The sequence below is a fragment of the Chiloscyllium plagiosum genome, unplaced genomic scaffold (assembly GCF_037043375.1).
Source record: "Chiloscyllium plagiosum isolate Xiang-an unplaced genomic scaffold, Cpla_swu_hap1 HiC_scaffold_9, whole genome shotgun sequence".
Classification (NCBI taxonomy): Eukaryota; Metazoa; Chordata; class Chondrichthyes; order Orectolobiformes; family Hemiscylliidae; genus Chiloscyllium; species Chiloscyllium plagiosum.
Window position 1 is genome coordinate 47,679,303 of NW_028270147.1, and position 24,100 is coordinate 47,703,402.

Consider the following 24,100-nt stretch of genomic DNA (forward strand, 5'->3'; position numbering starts at 1 on the left):
ATCAAACATTACTTGCTCACAGTGATTTAATATTTTTTTACTTTATGTAAATATGCAGTAATTACAGTAAACTTGGATTTTGTTAGCATAAGCTAGTATTGTACTCATAGTAAAAGAATGTCTTTACTGTGTGCCATAACTTATTAATTGTTGGAACCATCAAAGGCGTATCAAATTTGCTTTTCTCAGAAAACACCTGCTTCATGTGTACTTTGTGTGACTAAAATCAAAGTGAATCAGAATAGTATTTTAATAAATGCATATTAAAATTATTTGATGCTCTCTTAGGATTGTCTGTATCAAAATAATGTAAAGTGTGTGTACTGGAAAGAGGGTGGTGGAAAAATGGAGACAAAACCGAATGTTGCAATAATATGTAAGAGCTTTTCATTCAAAATGATGTTGGTTATTCATAAAGTGTGTAAATATTTTCAATGTGACATCGATTTTCTATATTTAATTTGTTTGAGAATTCAAATTTATTGAGCATTGTACACACATCTTACGTAAATTTTAAACAAATGGAAAAATTGGCTGAATTGGCAATTTTATTTTCAAGGTAAGGTAAGGTATGTCAAGTTCTTCTGTGGTTAGGACTTCTCCTAGTGAGAGTGTGATTTGTGAGCAATGTGCTCCCTGACTTCAGCTGCCCTTGTTGATCGTGTTGTGCCTTGGCGGGACAATGGTGAGACAGCTTTGTTTTACTTCAGTCCATGTGACCCAAGATGAGAAGTTAACGGGTGTTCCAGAGTAAAACCAATATCATTGACACATTTTATTTTGTTGTTATACAAGCATACTTCCTCAAAGTTATGCAAGATATTATGATTTGGTTTTTCATGGTTACTTGATGGTTTTGATGTAAGATTTTCTATTCCTTATAAAAAGTAAAGCAGTTGTATTTGTAACCCATATTAGCGAATTGATGCATTATTTGAAGAGCATTTCAGATGGCGTATGAAATTGAGGACCCTCCCTACTATTTTGTGTGGACATGAAAGATTCTTTGGTTCTGTTCATAGGAAATTGGGAGTTCTGCAGTTGTCCTAGATGACGTTCCTCCCTCCGTGAATACGAACAAATATCAGATGATGGGATTATTCAGTTATTTGTAGGACCTTCCTGGATGTAATTTTGCCTTTGCATTTAATTTGTAAGTTACTGTGATTTTCAAAAGAAATCCATTATAGGTGGAGAGAAATATCAATACAAATTCATTCATTCCTAAGTCATAGGAGTGAAAATATAAATGTGTTAAATCGGAATTGTGGGACTAAAATTTAAACTAAAATAGATTAGACTTCATGCTGTTCATAAAATAAAATTGTGCAAATGGCTTAGTTTTCTTACTTTTAACGGTGATACTTGTAATTAGCATAATGTTGTTCATGAGACTACTAATAAATGACATGATTCAATTTCCCCACTGTCTGAATTTTTTTTGTTTGTGGGAACGCTGGATCTGAATTTCCATTGTTTCTGCTTTTGTGCAGTTTCTGTTGGTTGGCAAAGAGAAACTGCATTATAGAATCAAACAGCATGGAAACAGACCCTTCGGTCCAACCTTTCCAAACTGACCATGTTCCCAAACTAAACAAGTCCCATCTGCCTGTGCTTGGCCCATATTCCTCCATACCTTTCCTGTTCATGAACTTATCCAAATGTCTTTTAAACATTGTAACTTTACCTGCACCCACCGTTTTCTCTGGCAGTTCATGCCACATTCAAACCTCTCTCTTTATAATAAAGATGCCCTCATGTCTTTTTAAAATCCTTTTCCTCTCACCTTAAAAATACGTCGGCTAGTTTTGAACTCCCCACCCACTTGCTTGAAGCAGCAGCTGGGAGGTAGGGAGAGATGTAGTCATAGGAAGGGAAGCTGCTGCGTTAGCAAACTGTTCCATCTTTCTGGATTTTAGGATGTCTGTGATACAGAATTGAAATGCACAGGGATAAGAAGTATATACTTTCATGAGGAATTAATTTTTAAAAATCATTTGTTATTGTGATTTCATTTGTCGCATACAATATCAAAGGTGTGATGTAACTTTTTGTCTTTTATCTAAGTTGTTCATCATCATTATTAAAAGCTTTCATCATAAAATCAGCTGTCTCGACAACTGAGATCCTTGTACAGTACCTGTATCTTAGGTTGCATACATAATTGGAAGAGTTTATTTTGTGACACATTATAGTCTTAGACTCATTATAGACACATAAAAATGTGTTTGGTATTTAAAAGGGAACTATTAATTTGATAAAATAATTTAACCATATTGCTGGTGTAAAGTGAGAAATACTTGAATGGTTTTGCAAATCACTATTAAATTGAAAAACAGTTAACTCAATGGGTGCTGTGTCTTTCCATGTAATTGGTATATAAAGTAAATGATTATTCTTAAAAGTAAAGAGGAAATTAACTAACTAGTTCTATCCCTTCTGGTCATTCACAACATACTGTTTTGCTTTATGATCAGTCTACAACTGAATTTGTTAAGACTTGCCCATCTGGTAGTCATCATACTCTTGGGACTTCATACAGTCAGTCTGGTAGCAAGCTTGAACACGCTGCTCTCCTGATTCTGTTGTTTTTATCTCCACTCTTTCAGTGCCCTACAGGAGTCATTAAATCAAAACTTCATGCTGATCATTACGCATAGAGAAGCCCAACGGGATTATAGCCTGAACTTTCCGGGCACCAAAACTGTACAAGAGGTGAGTTACAGTGGAATTGGGAGGTGCAAATAGCTCATTATCACTCATCAAAGCTCTGCTAAAGAGGTTCTAATATTTTGCTAATTATTGAGTAAACTTCTGATTTCTTGTTTGTTTGTTTGAAAGCTGCCGTAAGACGGGCTATTTTATTTTACTATATTATATATAGTCACAGATTTTTATGGGGCCAGACAAGGAGTATGTGGGTTGTAGTTTTTACACAGTTGTTGTCAACCTCACACTTGTTAGATTCAGCAAGATTGGCAGTTCCAGGAATTAATACAATTAATATAGCCTGAATTGTTAAGACAAACAATACTTTTACTGTATGTCGTTCAAGGTGAGACCTGACTGTGTCACTCAGAAGGAGGATTGATGCATTTGTATCAATTATAGTTTCCAGAAGCTTTCAAATACGTGGTAATAAATTGCTATGATTTTTTCAATAATTATTTTGCTATTTTGAGTACTGCCAGAGAAGCAGCTAATTTTAAAATTGGATTATTGCAAATATTATGTCCGAATAGAGACTCTTTGCTTTGGGTGATAACTGTTAGCTGTAGTAAGATCTTGCATTCCTTTTTATTCTTCTGAAATGTAAATTCATTTTATCACTTTTTGCAAAATGTCTGCTGATTTAAAATGCTATGAAATATTTGATTTAAATGAAAATGGGCAGCACATTTTATATCAACTGTGTTTGAAAGGACTGGTCTTATGCTCTTAAAATTAAATTGAATTCAAGTTGTCTATGAATTATCATAAAAGGCTAATCGGTTAAAAATTGAAGCCAGAAGCTTGAATTTGGGAATTTTAATGCTTTCTCATCAACCTTTTGAACAGAAAATTGAATGTGGTATTTATATTTTTTGATTGGCCTTTTAACTAAAGGACGATTCTCTCTTTGACAATTTTACAGACCATAGTAGATTTATTTTCTTGCTTGTTTTCACTGCTTTCTGTCGACTTCAAAGATTTTGACCTTTTGCCTACATTATGGTTCTAGGATACTGACCAGACACTGATGCCTCACTGAAGTTATTATTCATCTGTCAGCCATGTTGGTGACAGTAAACGTAAAACCAAACCTCTTTGTGTTCTCGCTAAGTATCATGTATGTAGGCACTTTTAGTAAGATATCCCAGGTAGTTGATTTTTATCGGTCCAGGATAATTAAAGGGCATAAGACCCCTATGTACTTGCCCTTATTCTTCAGTTGATTTCCTGCCTTTGTACTGACGACACTATAGCAGTTCTTTGCAGAAGCCAAATAAAAGCAGACAGCTCAGGTTAAAACATTCTCTGTTCGACCACATCAATGTGCAAACAGCCCCCAGATGTATGCATTACTTTCTAGAACCTTTATAGTCTTCCCTTGCTTATGCTATGGTTGCCATGTTTTGCAGCAATTCATCTAGTATGATCTTAAAATTTAAGACCCTCACCAAAAGAATTATCACATGGGTGAGGAGAATGCTTTTACATAGAGTCATGACCAGTGGTGGAAGCAGAGTTGATGGTAACAGCTTTTGAAAAGGAAATGGATAAACATTTGTAAAATAAAAGTATAGGCAAATGACAAGAGAATAAAAGTAAATGCATAAGTCTTTGAGAGCTGGTGCAGATACAGAGTGATCCATCTCGATTGTAAGTTTGAGATTCCACCATTTGCAATGGTCTGTAATTTTAATGAATAAAGAAGTGTGCGTTAGCAACACTGCAGGACTGTAAGGCGGTTTTTCAATACTTTAGTAGAATAATGTAAAGGTTTTAAATTTCTACCTTGGGGAACTCTTTCTACCAAACTCACTCTGTCCAAATTCACAGGCATAATATTTTGGCCATTGTTAGTTTTGAATAATCTAGCAAGGTCATATCATCATCTGCTTGTAGCATTCACCCCACACAGATTTTGAACCACATTTCACTGATTATTGGAAACCCAATTGTCTAGCACCCATGTAAAATGTCCTTAAATATTTAGAGAGCCATTGCTACACTTTGTGTCCAATCCCTGTATTTGATAAAAGCGTAGGATGTTTTCTATCCTGCTAAATATCGTGGTCCTGTTTCTCATTGTTGGATTGAAGCAGACTCACGAAAACTGAGAGTTAGTTTTGATTATTTTCAGCTTTCCTGTTTGTATGCAGCATCTAAAGCAGCTAGCGGATTTTTAAAGTTTTTTTTTCCTAAGCATTTGCAACTGGCCTCAGTTAATGCTGTTTGATGTACATTTAGAAGAACAAGCAAGCAGTTCAGTTATTAAGACACCAATTCAATTTTCAAATAAAATTCAGTGCTGTGATCAAGTAGATTCCCTCTGTTGTGGATAACCAGATTTATTGTACAAATCCTACAGAGGAACAGCATTGTTTTGCATTCAGGGTTTGATACTCAATTTATTTTTGTTTAGGCAAATCTAACCAAAACCTTGTGCTTTCCAGTAAGGGAATTCCTTCACCTTTCTATCAAGTGAAACCGTAGGAGTTTTTCTGGGAGTATCTACTGGCAATTGTTTTCCCTGAAAAGGGGAATGGAGAGGAGAAAGATAAGTGTATGGATAGTGTATCAGTATACGTCGCAAATACCAATCTTGGAAGAGAAATTTTCCTCTGAATTTTACTGGTATTATCTATTCACATTTATAGTCTTTGACTTATGATCATGGATGTCTAGCCTAACTTGCAAGACTTAAAAATCTTTTCTGAAATCATTAAATTTAACAAAGGAACATAAAACAGTACAGGCCTTTCAGCCCTCAATGTTGTGCCAACCTTTTATCCTTCTCTAAGGTCAAACTAACCTACATATCCTTTATTTTACTATCATCCATGTGCCTACCCAAGAGTTACTTAAATGTCCCTAATGTATCTGATTCTACTACCACCACTGGCAATGCATTTCACGCACCCACCACTCTCTGTTTAAAGAACCAACCTCTGACATCTCCCCATAACCTTCGTCCAAACACCTTAAAATTATGCCCCCTTGTGATAACCATTTCTGCCCTGGGGAAAGATCTCTGACTGATTCATGCTATTTTTACCTCTCATGATCGTGTACACCTTTATCAAGTCATCTCTCATCCTTCTTCGCTCCAATGAGAAAAACCCTAGCTCCCTCACTCTTTCTTCATAAGACATTCCCTCCAGTCTATGCAGCATCCTGGTAAATCTCCTCTGCACCTCTCTGAAGCTTCCATGCCCTTCCTATAATGAGGCGACCAGAACTGAACACAATATTCCAAGTCTGGTCCAACCAGAGCTGCAGCATAACCTTGCATCTGTTAAACTCAATCCCCTGCTAGTGAAAGCCAACACACTGTATACCTTCTTGACAATCTTATCAACTTAGGTTGCAACTTTCAGGGATCTATGGACATGGATCCCAAGATCCTTCTGTTTCTCTACACTGCTAAGAATCCTGTATTCGAATTCAACCTTCCAAAATGAATCACTTCACACTTTTCCAGTTTGAACTCCATCTGCCACTTCTCTGCCCAATTCTGCATCCTGTCAACGTCCTGTTGCAATCTACAACAGCCCTCCAACAACCTTCAGCAAACTTACTAACCCACCCTTCCACTTCCTCGTACAACTCAGCTATAAAAACCAAAAAGAGCAGAGGTTCCAGAACAGTCTCTGTCTTCTATGAACCAGCCAGTTCTGTATCCAGGCAGCCAAATATCCCTGTTTCCCATGTTAACTCACTTTCTGAATGAGCCTACCATGGAGAACGTTGTCAAAAGCGCCCTAAAATCCACGTACACCACATCCACTGCTCTACCTTCATCAATGTGTTTTGTCATTGATGAATTCAATAAGGCGTGCGAGACATGACCTGCCCCTCTGAAAGCATGCAAACTATCTTTAATCAAATTACAGTTTTCTGAGTAATAAGAAATCCTGTCTCTCAGAACCCTGTCTAATAATTTGTCCGTCACAGATGTAAGACTGACTAGTCTGTAATTTCCAGGCTTAATTCTATTCCCTCCCTTGAAACAAGGGAATAACATTTGCGACCCTCCAATCATCTGGCACTATTCCAGTGGACAGTGAGGGTGCAAAGATAATCACCAAAGTTGTAGCAGTCTCTTTCCTCACTTCCCATAGTAACCTTGGGTATATCCCATCTGGCCCAGGGGACTTATCTATCCTTGCATCTTTCAAAATTTTCAGCACATCCACTTTCTTAACATCAATCTGTTCGAGCATGTCAGCCTGTTTCACAAATGTCAAAGTACGTCTCAGTAGTGAATACTAAAGCTGAGTATTCATTAAGGACCTCCCCTATCTCTTCTAACTCCAGGCACAAGTTCCCTCCACTATCCCTGATTGGAGAATGGTGCTGCTATTTGTCTCAACAAGACTATGCTGGCCCTTCCAGAAAGCAATTCAATTAGTTTTTGCTCTTTGCCGACATTTCAGCAAAATTTTCTTCTTGTTGTATTTTTACTAGTTCTCCTTTGAAAGCTCCTCTTCAGTCTGTTCAGTATCACTTTGGAATGTGCATTCCAAATCCTAGCCTGTTTCTGTTTCTGCATGTCATCTTGGGTTCCTTATCAATCATCTTAAGTCTGTGTCATCTGGATAGTGAACCATTATCCATTGGACAAAATTATTTTTGTTTTTTTTTTCTATCTAAATCCTTAATTATTTTAAACACTTGCAAGAATCTTTTCTTAGCTTTTCCTGAACCCTTGTGCATTTTATCAGTCACAAAGTTCATGATGTAAGTTATTTCCAGACACACTAACTCTACTAAGAAGGAATTTAATTCCAAATCTTCTAATCCTGATTCTCGTGACATGGAAGAGTCCTGATAATGAACTTATCTACTGAGAACTAATCAGGTCTGAGCAGCATTCCAACAAACTAACTTGGCCATGTTCATAAACCTGCAATCTTAGAGAATTTACCCATTGAAGAAAGTATGTCAATATTACTTTCACTGTCCATCACTGCCTTTGAATCAATTAAAATACAAGCAGTTGTTTGTGTATTGGTCTTGAGCAAATTCAATGCATTTTGTGGAATGGCAATATTGTGTCTTTTTTTAATAATTCATTCATGGGATGTGGACATCGCTAGCTGGGCCAGCATTTATTGCCCATCCCTCTGCACCCTTGAGAAGGTGGTGGTGAGCTGCTTTCTTGAACTGCTGCCTTTCATTTGCTGGAGGTTGACCCACAATATCTAGTATCTTACGTGCAATTTGCACCAATACTTTCTGCGTAATTATTATTATAATCATAGAAGATAACTTTTGCAAACAAGTGAGCAAACCTTCATAAGATCATAACAATACTTGTGGACAGTTTTGCGAATGATGTTGAATAATGACTTTCTAAAAATGGCACAGGTCAGTCATGTGACTTAAAACAAATTTTGGCATCACAATGCATTTCTAAGCTCTAAATCTCAAAATGGCTACTAATGGTTGGATTCTACGTCACAAGGCTCCTACCATAGCTGAAGGCATCCCTAGATTTGTTGCAATGTCTGTTGAATATCCTGCGATCTTTTATCCGCATAGATGGCTGCTTGTGCACTTTTAAAACGTAATAAGGATTCATGGAAGTGTATCCTGTTTAGAGGTCATTAGACAAAGCAGTCTGATTCCTTTCATGAGTAAAGCTATAAATTTTAATGAATAATATATTAAATTTCTCAATTTAGATAAAATTAACAAATCGCTCACATTGCTTACAATTCAAAATGTTCTTTTGGAAGGTGTGAACTTGTAAACTTATTCTCCCTGTTTCATGAATATTCTTCCCAGTATGGTGTTTTGAGATGGTTATCAGTTTCCTCAGAAATGGTTATGATGGGTCTACTAAATCATTGAGGTGACATAACTATGTGATTATCCAGTAGCCAGAATCTATATTATGCCTACTTACATATTGCTGTACAGAAGTGCAATGGCATATATTTCTTGGGTTGAATTACAAATATGTCAATTTAATTAATATGTTTTAAGCTAGAAGATGTTTTCAGGATAATCAGAGTAATGGAAGACTGAAATGATTGGGAAGTTGAGAGGTACTTGTGGCTTTGAGAGACAGCATGTTTTTTGCAAAGGTTTATGAAGGATGGCAGAGAGTTGAAGAGGCAGAGTGGATTCTGGAGCTATTCCTGAAAAAAGGCTCCGTTGTGGAAGATTCACCCAACAATGGTGAGAGTTATGGAAGAAATCATTTTTGGGAGATTGAAGGATTTAAATTTTGGAAGAGACAGCAGATATCCGATGGATAGAGAGTTTTAAAGGTAAAAATTTGGCAATTTAAATAGGCAACCAGTGAACGATGGTGAGAATGTATGTGAAAGACAGTAAAGCAATTAATTTAGTTCACTGTGGTTTGTCATTTTAGCTGTACTGAAACTTACGCTCAAGTGATTGAATGTGGTCACAGTGCATTGTACATGCAACATATACATATAAGGGCAGTTGGTTTATTTGAAACTCATATCTTGATTTCATTGACATGCCAATGCAGCTGATTAAGATGTGATCTATGAACTGGAATTTAGAATCATAGATTTTTGCAGTTCACAAGGAGGCAATAGCTTAGTGGTATTATTGCAAGACAATTAATCTAGAGACTCTGGTAATGTTCTGGGAATCTTGGTTTGAATCTCACCATGGCAGATGGGGGAATTTGATTTCAATAAATACCTGGAATTAAGAGTCTAGTGATAACTATGAATCCATTGTCGATTGATGAAATAGATGGATTTTTCCAAAAATGTCCTTTAGAAAAAGAAACTGCCATCTCTGCCTGGTCTGGCTTACGTGTTACTCCAGACCCACAGCAATGTGGTTGACTCTTAACTTAAGGATGGGCAATCAATGCTGGCCTAGTCAGTGACACCCTCATCGCAGGAATGAACAAAGGCAAAGAAACATGAAAACCAGCCATTCCTGAACTATCTTTCTGAAATAACTATTTACATAGTCATATTTTCTTTAAAAACCAAAGGATGCTGTAAATTATAAGCAACAGCAGAACTTGCTGAAAGATCTCAGCAGGTCTGGCAGAATCTGTGGAGAGAAATTGGAGCTAATGTTCTGAGGAAGTGTCACTCGACCCCGAAGCATTATCTCTGATATTCTTTCCAAACATGAAAGACCTGCTGAGGTTTTCCAGCAATGTCTATTTTTGTTCCTATTTTCTTTATTTTGTTTTTACATAGCTTTGAATTTTGTTTTTAATATAAGTATATTCCACATTCTCTCTGCAAGCTATTATGGATTCTGCTTCCACTGCTGCTTGTTTTATGACTGAGCAGTCCTCTAGACAAAAAATAATATTGGATTAATTTCAAACCTTTTCATTTTTGATGTTCTTTTGTTTCTTTTGATGATTTGAAATTCATATTCATTAGTGGCAAATTCTCCAATAACTGAGAAGTAGATTTCCATTACTTATCAAAATTAATGTTACCATAACATTAATTTACTGTACTCTAAGACCTGTTCAGAAATGGAAATGATAAGCAGAAAAGAGGTACATTTGGTCGCTTACCTCGACAGCAATATCTATCTGATTGACATAAGTAAAGAAAAAGAAGCTGAAGAAAATGAGCAGGTGCGACAGCACCTCTGGAGAGGAAATCAAAGCTGTCATTTTAAATCTGATATGACTGTTCGCAACAAAGCAAACTTTGTTTCTGTCTTCACAGATGCGGCCAGACCTGCTGAGCTTCTGCAGCCCTTTCTTTTTATTTTAGGACTGTAGCATTCACACTACTTTGCTTTTATTTTACTGGTGTTTCGCTTTTGAATTTGCTTCAGATAGCTTGCTCAGTGACTATGCCAATAAATTGATTTTTATTTTAACTGAAATCGAGAGATCAGGTCCTATTGCTGTTCTTAGGTGAAGGGTAAAAGATAGTAACATTCTATTGGTGTCTCCATGTAAGTTTTTCTGCAGTTAACAATAGTGCACGTAGAAGAATGGGTTCAGGACAATTACTATTATAATTCAGCATCAGCAAAGAAAGCATTCTGTAATTGAGGTCAGTGAGGTTCATTGGGATACTTAACAGATTTGCGAACATACTAAATCAATGGATATATTGATACTGTTAGGGATGGATTATGATTTTTAAAACATAACACTCCCCCTATATTCACCACCTCTATAAGCAGTTTATTCCTCCTCTTTAAGCAGTGGTGAAATATTGCACTAGTCTGGGGACCCTAACATTCTAAAGACCATAACACCATTGTTGTAAAGTAAAGCAAGAAATAGGGTTTATTTCAAACACTCTGAGACATGGGTTGGGATACTTTGCAGCACATATTGCTTGCAAACATACGAAGAGAGACTAAATCAGAAAGTATAACTAAATGGAAGAGCCTTGGGAAAAGTTGATGAGCAGAGAGATCTGGAAGTTCAGGTCCATTGTATCCTGAAGGTGGCTGCACAGGTGGATAGAGTGGTCAAGACGGCATATGGTATGCTTGCCTTCATCAGACGAGGTAATGAGATGAAGAGCTGGCAGATAATGTTAAAATTGTATAAGACTTCGGTTCGGCCGCATTTAGAATACTGTGTACAGTTCTGGTTGCCACATTACCAAAAGGATGTGGACGCTTTGGAGTGGGTGCTTAGAAGGTTTGCGAGGATGTTGCCTGGTATGGAAGGTGCTCGCTATGAAGAGAGATTGAGTAGGTTAGGATTGTTTTCATGAGAAAAAAGGAGATTGAGGGATGACCTGACTGAGGTCTACAAAATCATGAAAGGTATCGACAGGGTGAGGGATTCAATAACGAGGTCACGCATTCAAGGTGGGAGGAGAATGATTTAAGGGGGATACACGTGGAAAGTACTTTACATAGAGGGTGGTAGGTGCCTGGAACGCGTTGTCAGCAGAGGTAGTAGAGGCAGGCATGGTAGATTCATTTAAGGTTCATCTGGACAGATGCATGAGTAGGTGAGGAGCAGAGGGATACAGATGCTTAGGAATTGGGTAATAGGTTTAGACAGTGGATTTGGATTGGCACAGGCTTGGAGGGACGAAGGGCATGTTCCTGGGCTGTAAACTTTCTTTTTTTCTTTCTTTCTTTCTCGGTCTGTCTCTCTCTATCTCGCACTTTCTCTAGCTCTCGCTCGCTGTCTGTCTCGCTCGCTGTCTGTCTCGCTCGCTGTCTGTCTCGCTCGCTGTCTGTCTCGCTCGCTGTCTCTCTTGCTCTCACACTCTCTCTCGCTTTCTCTTGCTCTATCTCTCTCTCTCTCTCTCTCTCTTATTCATTGGCATCAGCTTAAATACGAGACAGCTGAGGGATATCACTTCATTCAATGTCCATGCTTTTGGGATGGTGTCCAAAGCTTGAGTGACCAGTATGGAATTTCTTTATAGGGATTGGCCAACAGTTTAGGAGTTATAGACAGTTTTATCTCTTTTCAAATTTCTTTTGAAGATTTTCTGAGGAATATTGATGAAATGCTATTTCTATTTTCCTGTTTGGAAAAAGAACATGCAAAGAAAAAAGTAGACCATTTAGTACATGCTAATCCAGATGGGTTCACATTGGTATCCTCCACAACAAAGCATAACCTCAAACTTTTTTATTTGCAATAAATTATAATATTCTATTAGTTTTCTCAATTATTTGTTATACTTTCAAACTGCCCTTTTGGGATTGATGTGTTAGAATTCCAAGATGTCTTTGCATCTCCGAGCATTGCAATCTTTGACCATTCAGATAATGTGCTTCACTTTTATTCTTTCTGACAAAAAGCGCAATTTTGCATTTTCTCGCATTATGTTTTATTTGCCATATGTTTGCTCATAAAATTTAGGTTTGTACAAAAATCTTAAAATCCATCGTCTTTCAACATGCAGTCCTTTCAGAAGATTGATTACTTGCAGGGAGCACAAATACAAGCAGTTGGTAGCTTTTCACAGGCTTTTTTCCTTTGTAACCCAGCGTTAGGGGTTTTGCTGCTGTTCAGGTTGTGGGGGTGGGGTTAGACCGGGTTGGGGGCGGGAGGGGGGGGTCGAGGGAGTAGTTGGACTGGGTTGGGGGAGGGGCCTCGCATGCTATGTGCCAATGCTAGTCTCCTGAACAGCGAGCTGACTTTAAAACTCTGAGCCCCAGAGGAAAGGCATTTAATTGATTTTCTGAATAATCGATTATCCAAACGAATTAGTGCCTGCCCATCTCGTTTGGATAATCGAGTATCCACTATATTGCAGATAACTTCGAAGATGAGCTGCAGACTGTTGGTTAAGTATGAAGTCATTAACACATGTTTCAGGAGAGGGATAACTTGCAATTCTTGAGCGTGTCTTTTGCTCTTGAAAGCATTTGTGTTTGAGGCAATTTTACAACACCGTAATTACCATTGCAATCCAATTGGGAAGTACATAAGCCATTGATTTCTTGATTTTGAGTACTGAGAAGCTTCTGAAAGATTGCTGCTAAGACTGATCACATGAATGCTGTTGCCATCTTTGGGCTATTTAATGTATTTTTAAAACCATCACTAAATAGATACATATGAAAGTTGTTTTTTAATCCACTCATGATAAACATTGTGTTAGCAAATAGAGAAGGACTTTTCTTGTGGCCATTTTACCACTGTGAAGTCCACCTAATCTTCTGATGCTTGAATAACAAGCTATCTACAAGGTCTCTGGATTTTAGGAACTGGCTACGTATTGACAGGATGCTAAGTACATTAATGAATGCATTCTGGCTTCTGTCTTTGAGAGGAAGCTATGGCTGCTTTCTGACCAACATTGTATGACTGACATTTTTATTAAACACTTTTGCATAGATTTGAGTGCTCTGTTTTCTCATGTAAAGTAATCGTTCCTTTATACAACCCTCTCCTCAATTTCCAGTGCCTCAGTATATTTACACATAAGCAGGACACTTAATGGACAAAAGCAGAGGCTTGTACTACCTTCATTATTCCGGACCTGCGATTGAGTCATTACTCAAATTGGCCTTCAAAAGACATATAAGGGTGGGAAACCATGGGGCGCTGCCTTTCTACTGTGTTTAGACATTTTATCATGCACAGTAATCAAAAGATTTTGCTGAATCATAGAAAATGACAGCACAGGAAGAGGTAATTGAGACAGCTTAACTTCCTTGAATTGTGGAGAATTCAGCTTTTTAAGAATGTATAAAATACTGAAAAAGTTTATTGATTTTAGAAGAAACAATATTCACTAATCTGCCAGTGATGAACAGTTTGAGTTTAACAGCCAAAATTTGTATTGGTGATATGTTCTCACTGGTGGATAACAGACGTCTAACAGAGAGTTGAGGACAGTTGCATCTGGCATTATTTGATTTCAACTGAGCACTTTTTGTCAAGCTATCAACAATTCCAGAGTTTAGATGAGTTTTCTTTTCAAAACTTTGACCTATTCACATTATGCTGCTTACACTATTGACTGCAAACAAGGTTAGTTTGAAATTTAGTTTGACATAAAGTTCATCTGTACTTGACAGTGTAAATTTTGTTAAATTTGTCAGGAAAACTAAAATTCCATTAATCTTGTTTCCAGATGTGTTTTTACATTTGGAGTCAAAATTTATTGAGTGAAAATGAAATTAGAATAGATTTAAATTAAGAATTGGATATTTTGCAAGGTAATGCGACACTTTTAGAGATTACATTTCAGGTTTTTAATAGGATTTTTAATGAGAAATTATTCACTTTATTCATAACTTCTCACAGAATTGTGCATTAATATAAAGGCAACAATACCAAAGCAAGGTGTGTGAAGTATTAAATCAGTATTACGTAATAGAGAAGATATAGCATTGAAATAGTATTGAAATAATCCTTATAAAGATCTAGTCAATCTGTTTTTCTCATATTAGTTTTGGTTGTATACATAGTACGAGAACTGTTTGATTTGTGAATAATTGGCAAATTGAAGAAGAACTCTTAAATTCATTGCTAAATTAAACATGAGCTTTTCTGAAAATGACAATATTAATAATTTATAATTTGTGGGTTCATAAAATTCTGTTTGCTTTGTTTTTATTACTGTTACTGTAGTGTATAAATATTTAATACAATTATAGTTAACTATTCTGATGGCTTTAATTGTTTCAATTGTAACTAGAGCTATTCTGATTTCTATACACATGCTTTAAATTATAACATAAATTATTAACATGACATATTAAAATTCAGTCAACTTCCATGTATGTGACTAAGCTTTATCTGAAAAGATGTTGATTTTCAGTTTTAAAATGCGCAATTTACTTCAAATTAATTTTGCAAAGAATATAATTTTCATTTTGAGGCAGAAAATAAAGAAAAGTACATGATATGTCTGACTTATGTAACATTGACAAGTTGTGAATAAATCTGAAATGTCATATAAATACAGTAATTATGTTGAAACACATTTAGTGGTGTTGGGGTTAATTTTTAGAAGTATCTTAGAAATATAATGCTAGAAGTAATTTTGTCAATATAACAGTAAACACTGTTTTCGGAAGTCATTCATAATTTAAAAGGAAATCTATTAATACGCATGATCTTGCATCTGTATGCACTTCCTGTCAACTATCCAATTTTAACGGTCTACAGTACTTGAGCAAATGCCTTTTCAGATACGTAGTGGGGTACTTGTATCCTGTGTATAATGAACGTGCTGTAGTGTCACATCCTGTAGAAAAACATTGCAATGTGTCACTTACATGAGCAAATTTATGTCAAAAGTGAACATAAACTTAAAGTAAAATATTTGCAGAAGTATAACTTTTAAAAACGGGCTGAATGACTTTTGAATCTGCAGACCTCACTTTCTCCTTTTGAATACTTTTGCCTATTATCTCAAGTGTACCCCAGGGGTGATTGGCTATGATTTTGATTTATTATGTAGTTCGATCATTCGTGGAAAATGGACCACTCCTGTTTTTAGTGAATCAAACACATTTTTATGGAAATTAAGTAGCTTTTTAAAACTTTTAGTAACATTCTTTTTGTGAGAAAGGGACATTTATTTAAAAACTTTACTAAAACCATTTAAAATGTTTTGACATGTGTCTTTGTCTTATTTTCATTATTATTGGTATTTGAGTAAACAGCACTATAGCTTTTAAATGTAGCATTATGGATTTTTATATATAAGCCCTATTTGTTGCAATTTTCTGCCTGAAGAAGAAGCAACCTTCAATTTTCTGATTTCTCAATATATTTTAATTCCCTGATTTTTTTTTTTCTCCTGTTCTTTTATGAGATGTGGATGTTGATTAAAAAGGTAATGTGGTGGTGAGCTGTCTTATTGAATTACTGGAGAGGTGCAGGTACACCAACATTTCTGTTTCAAAGTTCATTCCAGGATTCTGATCCAATCAAAGTGGGTCAGCAATATAGTTCCAAGGAATTGCCCTCTCAGGACAGACGTGATAATTTGGTCAGAGTATTGAGCATAGGAGTTGGGAGGTCAAGTCGCGGCTGTACAAGACATTGATTAGGCCACTGTTGGAATATTGCGTGCACTTCTGGTCTCCTTCCTATGGGAAGGATGTTGTGAAACTTGAAAGGGTTCAGAAAAGATTTACAAGGATGTTGCCAGGGTTGGAGGATTTGAGCTAGAGGGCGAGACTGAACAGGCTGGGGCTGTTTTCCCTGGAGCGTCGGAGGCTGAGGGGTGACCTTAGTGAGGTTTACAAAATTATGAGGGGCATGGATAGGATAAATAGGCATAGTCTTTTCCCTGGGGTTGGGGTGTCCAGAACTAGAGGGCATAGGTTTAGGGTGAGATATAAATGAGACCTACGGGGCAACTTTTTCATGCAGAAGATGATACGTGTATGGAGTGAGCTGCCAGAGGAAATGGTGGAGGCTGGTACAATTGCAACATTTAAGAGGCATTAGGATGGGTATATGAATAGGAAGGGTTTGGAGGGATATGGGCTCGGTGCTGGTAGGTGGGACTAGGTTGGGTTGGGATATCTGGTCGGCATGGACAGGTTGGACCGAAGGTTCTGTTTCCATGCTGTACATCTCTCTGACTCTATAACAGACCAAGACATACAAATGGAAAGCGGGACAGAACGCCAACACTTCAACGGAGGCTCACTGGTGATGTAACCTAGCATGGTGAGGAAGCATCTGAGAACAAACCTACCAGCTCAGTGAGTAAACTTACAACCTGAGCCTCAACCTGAACTACAAATCTTCTCAAAAATTGTGCACTGACCTATTTATTTCATGGGTCCAGTTTAGTTTCTGGTCAGTGGTAACTTCCACCATGTTGATATTAGGAGATTCAGCAGTGGTAATCCCCTTGAATATCAAATGATGCTGTTTAGGTTCTTTCTTGTTGGAAATGGTCAGTGTCTGGCACTTGTGTATCACGAATGTTACTTGCCACTTATGAGTCCAAACCTGAAAAATGTGCATTTGGACATGGAATCTCTTGATATTTGAGGTGTTACAGTTGGTGCTGCACACTATGCAATTATCAGCAAACATTTACACTTCTGATTTTATGATGGGTGGAAGTCATTGATCCCGTAGCTGAAGATCTTTATACTTGGCGTCTTTCTGGTAAATTGCCTCTGTATCTTCTACATCGGCTTCAAATCCTTTCTAAATTATAGTGTCCAAAATTGAGGTATAACCACTTCCTTGCTTTGTGCTTAATGTGTGTTTTTATGAATATCAGGATTTCAGTTGCATTATAAAAGACTATTTTGTCATCTACCTTAATAAAAAAAATTATTTCAGAGTCTCACTCATTTTTCCACATGATGTTTTATTTGCCAAAAAAAACAAATTGCTGGATAAACTCATTGGATCAGGCAGCATCTGTTATCAGAAAGCAGAGTTAATGTTTCATGTCCAGTGATTCCTCTTCTGTTCTATAACTCTGTTAACTCTGCATTTTTTTCCCACAGGTGCGACCTGATCATCTGAGTTTTCTAGCAATTTCTGTCTATGTTTCTAATTTTCTAGATCTATGTGCTTGTTTATGGCGTTGTGGTTGGAGTGCCAGGCCTCTAGGAATTCTCTGGCATGTCTTTGCTTAGCCTGTCCCAGGAGAGATGTGTTGTCCCAGTCGAAATGGTGGTTTTTTTCATCTGTGTGTAGGGCTATGAGGTAATATAACATCGAGGTAGTATAACCCATGGACAAAACCAACGTCATCTATAAAATTCCATGCAAGGACTGCCACAAACACTACATAGGACAAACAGGAAAAAAGTTAGCCACCAGGATACATGAACACCAGCTAGCCACAAAAAGACATGCTTCCCTCTTCCTCATAGCCTTACACACGGATGAAAAAAGCCACCATTTCGACTGGGACAACACATCTATCCTGGGACAGGCTGAGCAAAGACATGCCAGAGAATCTCTAGAGGCCTGGCACTCCAACCACAACGGCATAAACAAGCACATAGATCTAGATGCCATCTATCAACCCCTCAGAAAACGAACTGGAAATGACATCACCACAAACCCCAGGAACCTCATCCAGGAGAAAGATATAGAAAGCAGGAGACAACAGCTTCACTTCACTTGGAGGTCGCCACTGATGATGTTACCTAGCCAGGTATTGAAACGTCTGGATATCAAACCTATAGCTCAGCGAGCAAACCTACACCCTAAACCTCAACCTGAGCTACAAACCTTCACAAACCTTGCGATTCATAGTCCTTGCAGGGTATCTTGTAAATAAGAGCTGAAAATGTGTTGCTGAAGAAGGGCTCATGCCCGAAACGTCGAGTCTCCTCTTCCTTGGATGCTACCTGACCTGCTGTGCTTTTCCAGCAAAGAAGGGCTGAAGAAGGGCTCATGCCCGAAACGTCGAGTCTCCTCTTCCTTGGATGCTACCTGACCTGCTGTGCTTTTCCAGCAACACATTTTCAGCTCTGATCTCCAGCATCTGCAGTCCTCACTTTCTCCTCCATCTTGTAAATAAGGTCTGTCCTGTTGGATGTAGGTGTCTGGTTTTTAACCTTTGTGACGTAGCTGTGTGTAATTTTAGCAAGGGTAGCCACAAAAAAACGTTCTTAGAGTATATGAAGGGTTGTTTCTTAGAGCAACATGTCATGGAGCCAATTAGTGAAGTGGCTACTTTAGATTTGGTATTATGTAATGAGGAAAGATTGACAGATGGTCTTGGAGTGAAGATTCCTCTTGGAAGGAGTGACCACAACATGCTAGAGTTTCCAATTCAGATTGAAAGCATGAAGACTGAGTCGCATACTAAAGTGTTAGCGTTAGGCAAAGGTAATTATACAAGCCTGAGGAAGGAGTTGGCCCAAGTGGACTGGGGAAAAATATTAAAAGGCAGAATAATTGATGAGCACTGGCAAATGCTTTTGGCTCAAGTAAAGTATGTTACTGAGAGAAAGAGGAATTGTAAAAATATGAAAAGTTGTCCATGGCTTAAAAAAGGAAATTGATAATCAAAAAGTAGTGCATATCATACTGAACTGGAATTTTGAAATGTTGGGAGAACTTTACATGTCAACATAGGGTTAGTAATAATGATATCAGAAGAGCTAAGCTGAACTACGAAAGGAAACTAGCAGAAAACATAAGTACTGATACGAAATGCTTCTATAAGTATATGAAAAGGAAGAGAATAGTGAAAGTAAATGTTGGCCCTTTAGCGAACGAAAATGGTGAGGTAATAATGGAAAACACCGAAATGGCAGAGGCACTAAACCAATATTTCTCTCTCTTCACAGTCGAAGATAATTTCTTCCCAAAATCTGCAGTTACTACAGAAGAACTTAGTGAAATTACTGTAACTAGGGAGAAGGTATTGAGTAAACTGATGAGATTAAAGGCAGGTAGGGAGATTTAAACAATCCTTAGATAAGCACATGGATGATTTTGGGATAGTGTAGGGGGACGAGCTGAGAATAGTTCACAGGTTGGCACAACATTGAGGGCCAAAGGGCCTGTTCTGCGCTGTATTGTTCTATGTTCTATAAGTCTCCAGGCCCTGGTTGCCAGCACCCTGGGTATTAAAGGAGGTGCAGTAGAGGTCAGTGCATTAGTGATAGTTTTTCTAAAATTTCCTGAATTCTGGAAACTTAGTGCATTGGAAACATGCTTTTGTTAGTTTGACCAGTTAGTTGACTTCTGTAGTGGGTAAATTGCTAGAGTCAGTCATAAAGGAGGGGATAACTGAAAACTTCACTAAACAAAGTTCAATTCAAGTCTCAGCACAGTTTAATGAAATGCAAGTCATGCTTGACAAGTCTGCTTGAATTCTTTGAGGATGTAACCAGCAAGGTAGATAATAGGGCACAAAAACAAATTACTAGAGAAGTTCAGTGGGTCTCGTAGCATCTGTGAAGAGAAATCAAAGTTCATCTTTCTAGTCCAGTGACCCTTCCTCAGAACTGATGGTAGCCTCCCAGTTACACCACCTCCATTGCACACGTTCCAATGAGGCCAACTTTGAAAAGAGAGCCTCTGAAATGTACACCTGCTTTCTTGACTGAGGCATCCCAAGCACCATTGTCAACAGGGGCCTCAACCAGGTCCAACTCATCTCCCGCATCTCCACCCTCTCCCCCTCTCTTCCTGCGACAGTGGTGGGGTTCCCCTTGTCCTTACCTGCCATCCCACCAGCATCCACATCCAGAAGATCATTTGCCACCATTTCTGCCACCTTCAACGAGATGCCACCACCAGACACACATTCCCCTCCCCTCCCTCGTTGCTTTCCACAGGGACTGTTCTCTCTGGGACACCTTGGTCAACTCTTCCTTCACTCCCAAAACCCAAGAGCCTCATGGCACCTTCCCCTGGAAGCGCTGAAGCTGTAACACCCTGCCCATTTATCACTTCCCTCCTCAGTATCCAAGGGCCCAAGCATATCTTTTAGGGTGAAGCCAGCACTCTCCAAATCTAGTCTACTGCATTCGCGGCTCACAATCTGTTCTCCTGTGCATAGGGGAAATGAAGCATAGATTGGGTGACTACTTGGCTGAATATCTATGTTCTGTATGTAAAAAAGACCCTGAGCTTCCAGCTGCCTGCCACTTCAATGCACCACCTCGTTCCCTGGCCAGCGCAAGCTGGTAGAACAACACCACTTCATTTTCCGCATGGGGACCCTGCAGCCCTCTGGACTCAATATCGAGTTCAATGATTTTAGGGCCTGAACTCCCCCATGTCTTAGCCCCCAGTCCCATACACCAGACATTATTATCACATAGTCTACCATTACACACTACCTGTTATTAGACTCTAACAATCTCCATTAACGGCTATTCACTCTCCCAGCAGATTGTTATTGACTCCTTTGTTTGTCCGACTTTCTTTTCTCTCTTTGGTTCTGTCCCTACCTATTGTTTACTCCTTAACCCCTCCCCTCACCCCCTATCTTCTGCATATAAACCAACATTTTCCAAGCTACCATCAGTTCTGAGGAAGGGTCACCAGATGCAAAACGTTAACTTGGATTTCTCTTTGCAAATGCTGCCAGACCTGCTGAGCTTTTCCAGCAAATTCTGTTTTTGCTTCTGATTCACAGCAAGCAAGTTCTTTTGGTTTTTATTTGGGTAAATAATGGGATCTGGTAGATGTGGTAAATTTGGACTTCCAGAAGGCATTTACAGAACAGCCTCGATTATCCGAATGAGACTGGTGGGTGTAGTTTGTTTGGATGACTGAGAGTTCGGATATGGATAGCGTTTACTTGAGATCTTATTAGGATAATCTGAAATTTGGATAATTGATGTTTGGATAATTGATGTTTGGATAATTGATGTTTGGATAATAGAGGTTGTTTTGTACAAGGTGCCGCATAAAAGACTGATCCAGAAAATTAGAACTCATGGTGTTAAGGGTAGAGTATTGGCTTGAATAGAGGATTGGCTGACAGAAGGCAAAGGCTTGAGATAAATGGGTCCTTCTCTGGATGGCAAACTGTAACTTGTGGGGTATAGTAGAGTTCAGTTTTTGGACCTCAACTATTTACAATCTATATTGTCTTATCTCTTATGAGTAGTCGATAAGTTTGAGTAACTCTTCTACCATCTTTGTAGCTGTAATACTGTACAATAGAATGGCCTCTGGGAATCTGGAAGACACACCCACAATACTGGTTCCCACTTTTTGTTTTACCTAGGGGTCCTACACAATCAATTAAGACTCTTTTAGTGGATTCCTCAAATGCAGGAATGGATTTGAAAGGTGCTGGTTTTATCACTGCCTGAGGTTTTCCAATTACCTGACACGTATGACATCTCCAGTAAAATTCAACTACATCCTTAAGCAGACCACGCCAATAAAAATGTTTTTGTTTGAGTTTTTGCTTGAGGTTTCCTTCCACCCAAATGGCCTCCTACTGGCAATTCATGTGCTGTCTGGAACACCTCATTCCTGTAACCCACTGGTAATGCAATTTGACGAACCTCTGCCCATTTCTCATGTGCCTGAATATATAATGGTCTCCATTTCCTCCTCTTCACTTCATTTTTAAGCTAGTAACATTCTGGGATACACTCAGATTCTTCTCCCATCTACACCTTTTGATACAACTGCTGCAGATTTTCTTCCTCCTTTTGTAATTCAGCTAATTTGTCTGAACTAAAAATATCCATTTTGTCCTCCACCTGTTCTTGTTTTTTTTTCTCAACCATTTGAGCAAACATCGTTGCTGATAATTGAACTTCAACTTCCTTATCTTTACTTCTTGATTTCTCCTCCTGTTTTACCCTATGGCATTGTGACCTTGTTATCATACAGTCGGAAAAATCCCAGGATATACTTTCTGTAACATCTCGTGCCTGATTTTCAACTGGATTTTCAATTGCAATCGTCATTACTCATACCTGTGATCAACTGTATTAATCAATACCAATAATAAACTGTAATTCTGGAAGTGCGAATTTCTCTGTTGTTGCAACCACCACTTGGCCACTTCTCACCAGACTCTCAAACCTTTTTATTTTTTACAGGGGTTTCCCTGTTATCCTGTGGTAAACTATCTTTACTACCTTCAATGAGATGTCCTTTTCTGTTACCACCAGTGACTTTGCCTTTGCCAAGGGTGTGCTTATGAGATGCCACTATATTGGAACATATTTTCTTATTTTTATTGTTCAATGCAGTTACAATTAAGCCAATTCTTTTTATTTTGTCTGTATTTTAACTGTAATGTATGAATATGTTTTGCTTCAAGCCTGATAATTTGACTAATCGAATTGCATCTAGAATGCAATGCCTGGCACTCCTCTTTAAAATAAGAAAATGTTAGGATCAAGGTTATCTCCTTGACATGTTTTGAGGAGGTATGGTCTGGTCCATAACAAGCTGAAAAGAAAATTGCTCATTTTGATAAACTAGGAATGTGATGTTAAAGGGAAACTGCTCAGCTTCATCTGGCCATGTAGTGCGCCTCTGTGTTGGTAGATGAAATGGGTGTTCCTCAACTTGAAGTGACCAGGGTGACAAGGACCCATGATCTCTCATCACACAAATTGAAATGCAAATATGTTGATTTATTTTCTACAGGAATGTTGGGCAATCATAGCTTTTATCTGGTGACATTTTAATATTGCAAATCAAATAAGAACTTTTTATTTTTTGTCAGTGCGACATAAATTGCGTACCAATTTTAGGACAGTATTAATAGATTTTTTGTTGTTGCATTGCATGTGAGAAATTAAAACCTAATATAGTCTTTGTGTGATGCAGAATTAAAAGGTGAAGAGGTAATTGGACGTAGCCACTGCCTATTTAAAAATCATAAATTCCATTTTAATTTATGGCTTGATTTTATCTGTCGCTAAATTTAAAGCAGTTTAAGAAACTAATTAGAGTTGAAAGTTGTTTAGAGTGTAGGCATGTCTTTGCAGTACAGGCTGAGATCTGACGGTTCGATTACATTGCCATCATTAGTGTGGATGTGCAAAGACCAATTTGTGTATTGTTTCACTGGTAACGTAGACATGGAATGATTTTGATATTATGTATTAGTATTTTTCTTTGATTTTTGCTTTTCTTACCATCTCCCATGTATTTTATAACTAAATTTCTTGCAGTATACAATCATCTGAGCTAAGCTATTCTGCAGTGAGCAATCAGACCATAACAATGCAGTCTTGCCACTGCCAAGCATGAATAGTGCAGTGGCGTGGCAATTAAACAACTAACCCGAGGAGGAGGCTTCTCAAATATCTCTGTCCTTAATGATGGGGGGAGTGAACAAAAGGTTAGGCTGAAACTTTTGCGACAATATTTAGCATAGATGCTGCATTGATGATGCATCTTGGTCTTCTCCTGAAATCCAGAGCATCTCAGATGCCAGTGGCCAGCCAATTTGTTTCATTTTGCTGATATCAAGGCATTGGATATTGCAAAGGCTAAATAGACTCGAATAACACCCCAAGAGTAGTACTGAAGAGCTGTGCTTCA

The 24,100-nt window shown here is 38.0% G+C and overlaps 1 protein-coding gene across 1 annotated transcript in view; it reads left to right on the forward strand.

The window, feature by feature from the left end:
• faf1 (Fas (TNFRSF6) associated factor 1) overlaps window positions 1-24,100 on the forward strand; it is a 414,762-nt gene that overhangs the window by 131,162 nt on the left and 259,500 nt on the right. The window contains exon 7 of the mRNA XM_043699221.2: window positions 2,610-2,715. Coding sequence (XP_043555156.1) covers window positions 2,610-2,715 — 106 coding nt within the window. The remainder of the gene's footprint in view (window positions 1-2,609; window positions 2,716-24,100) is intronic.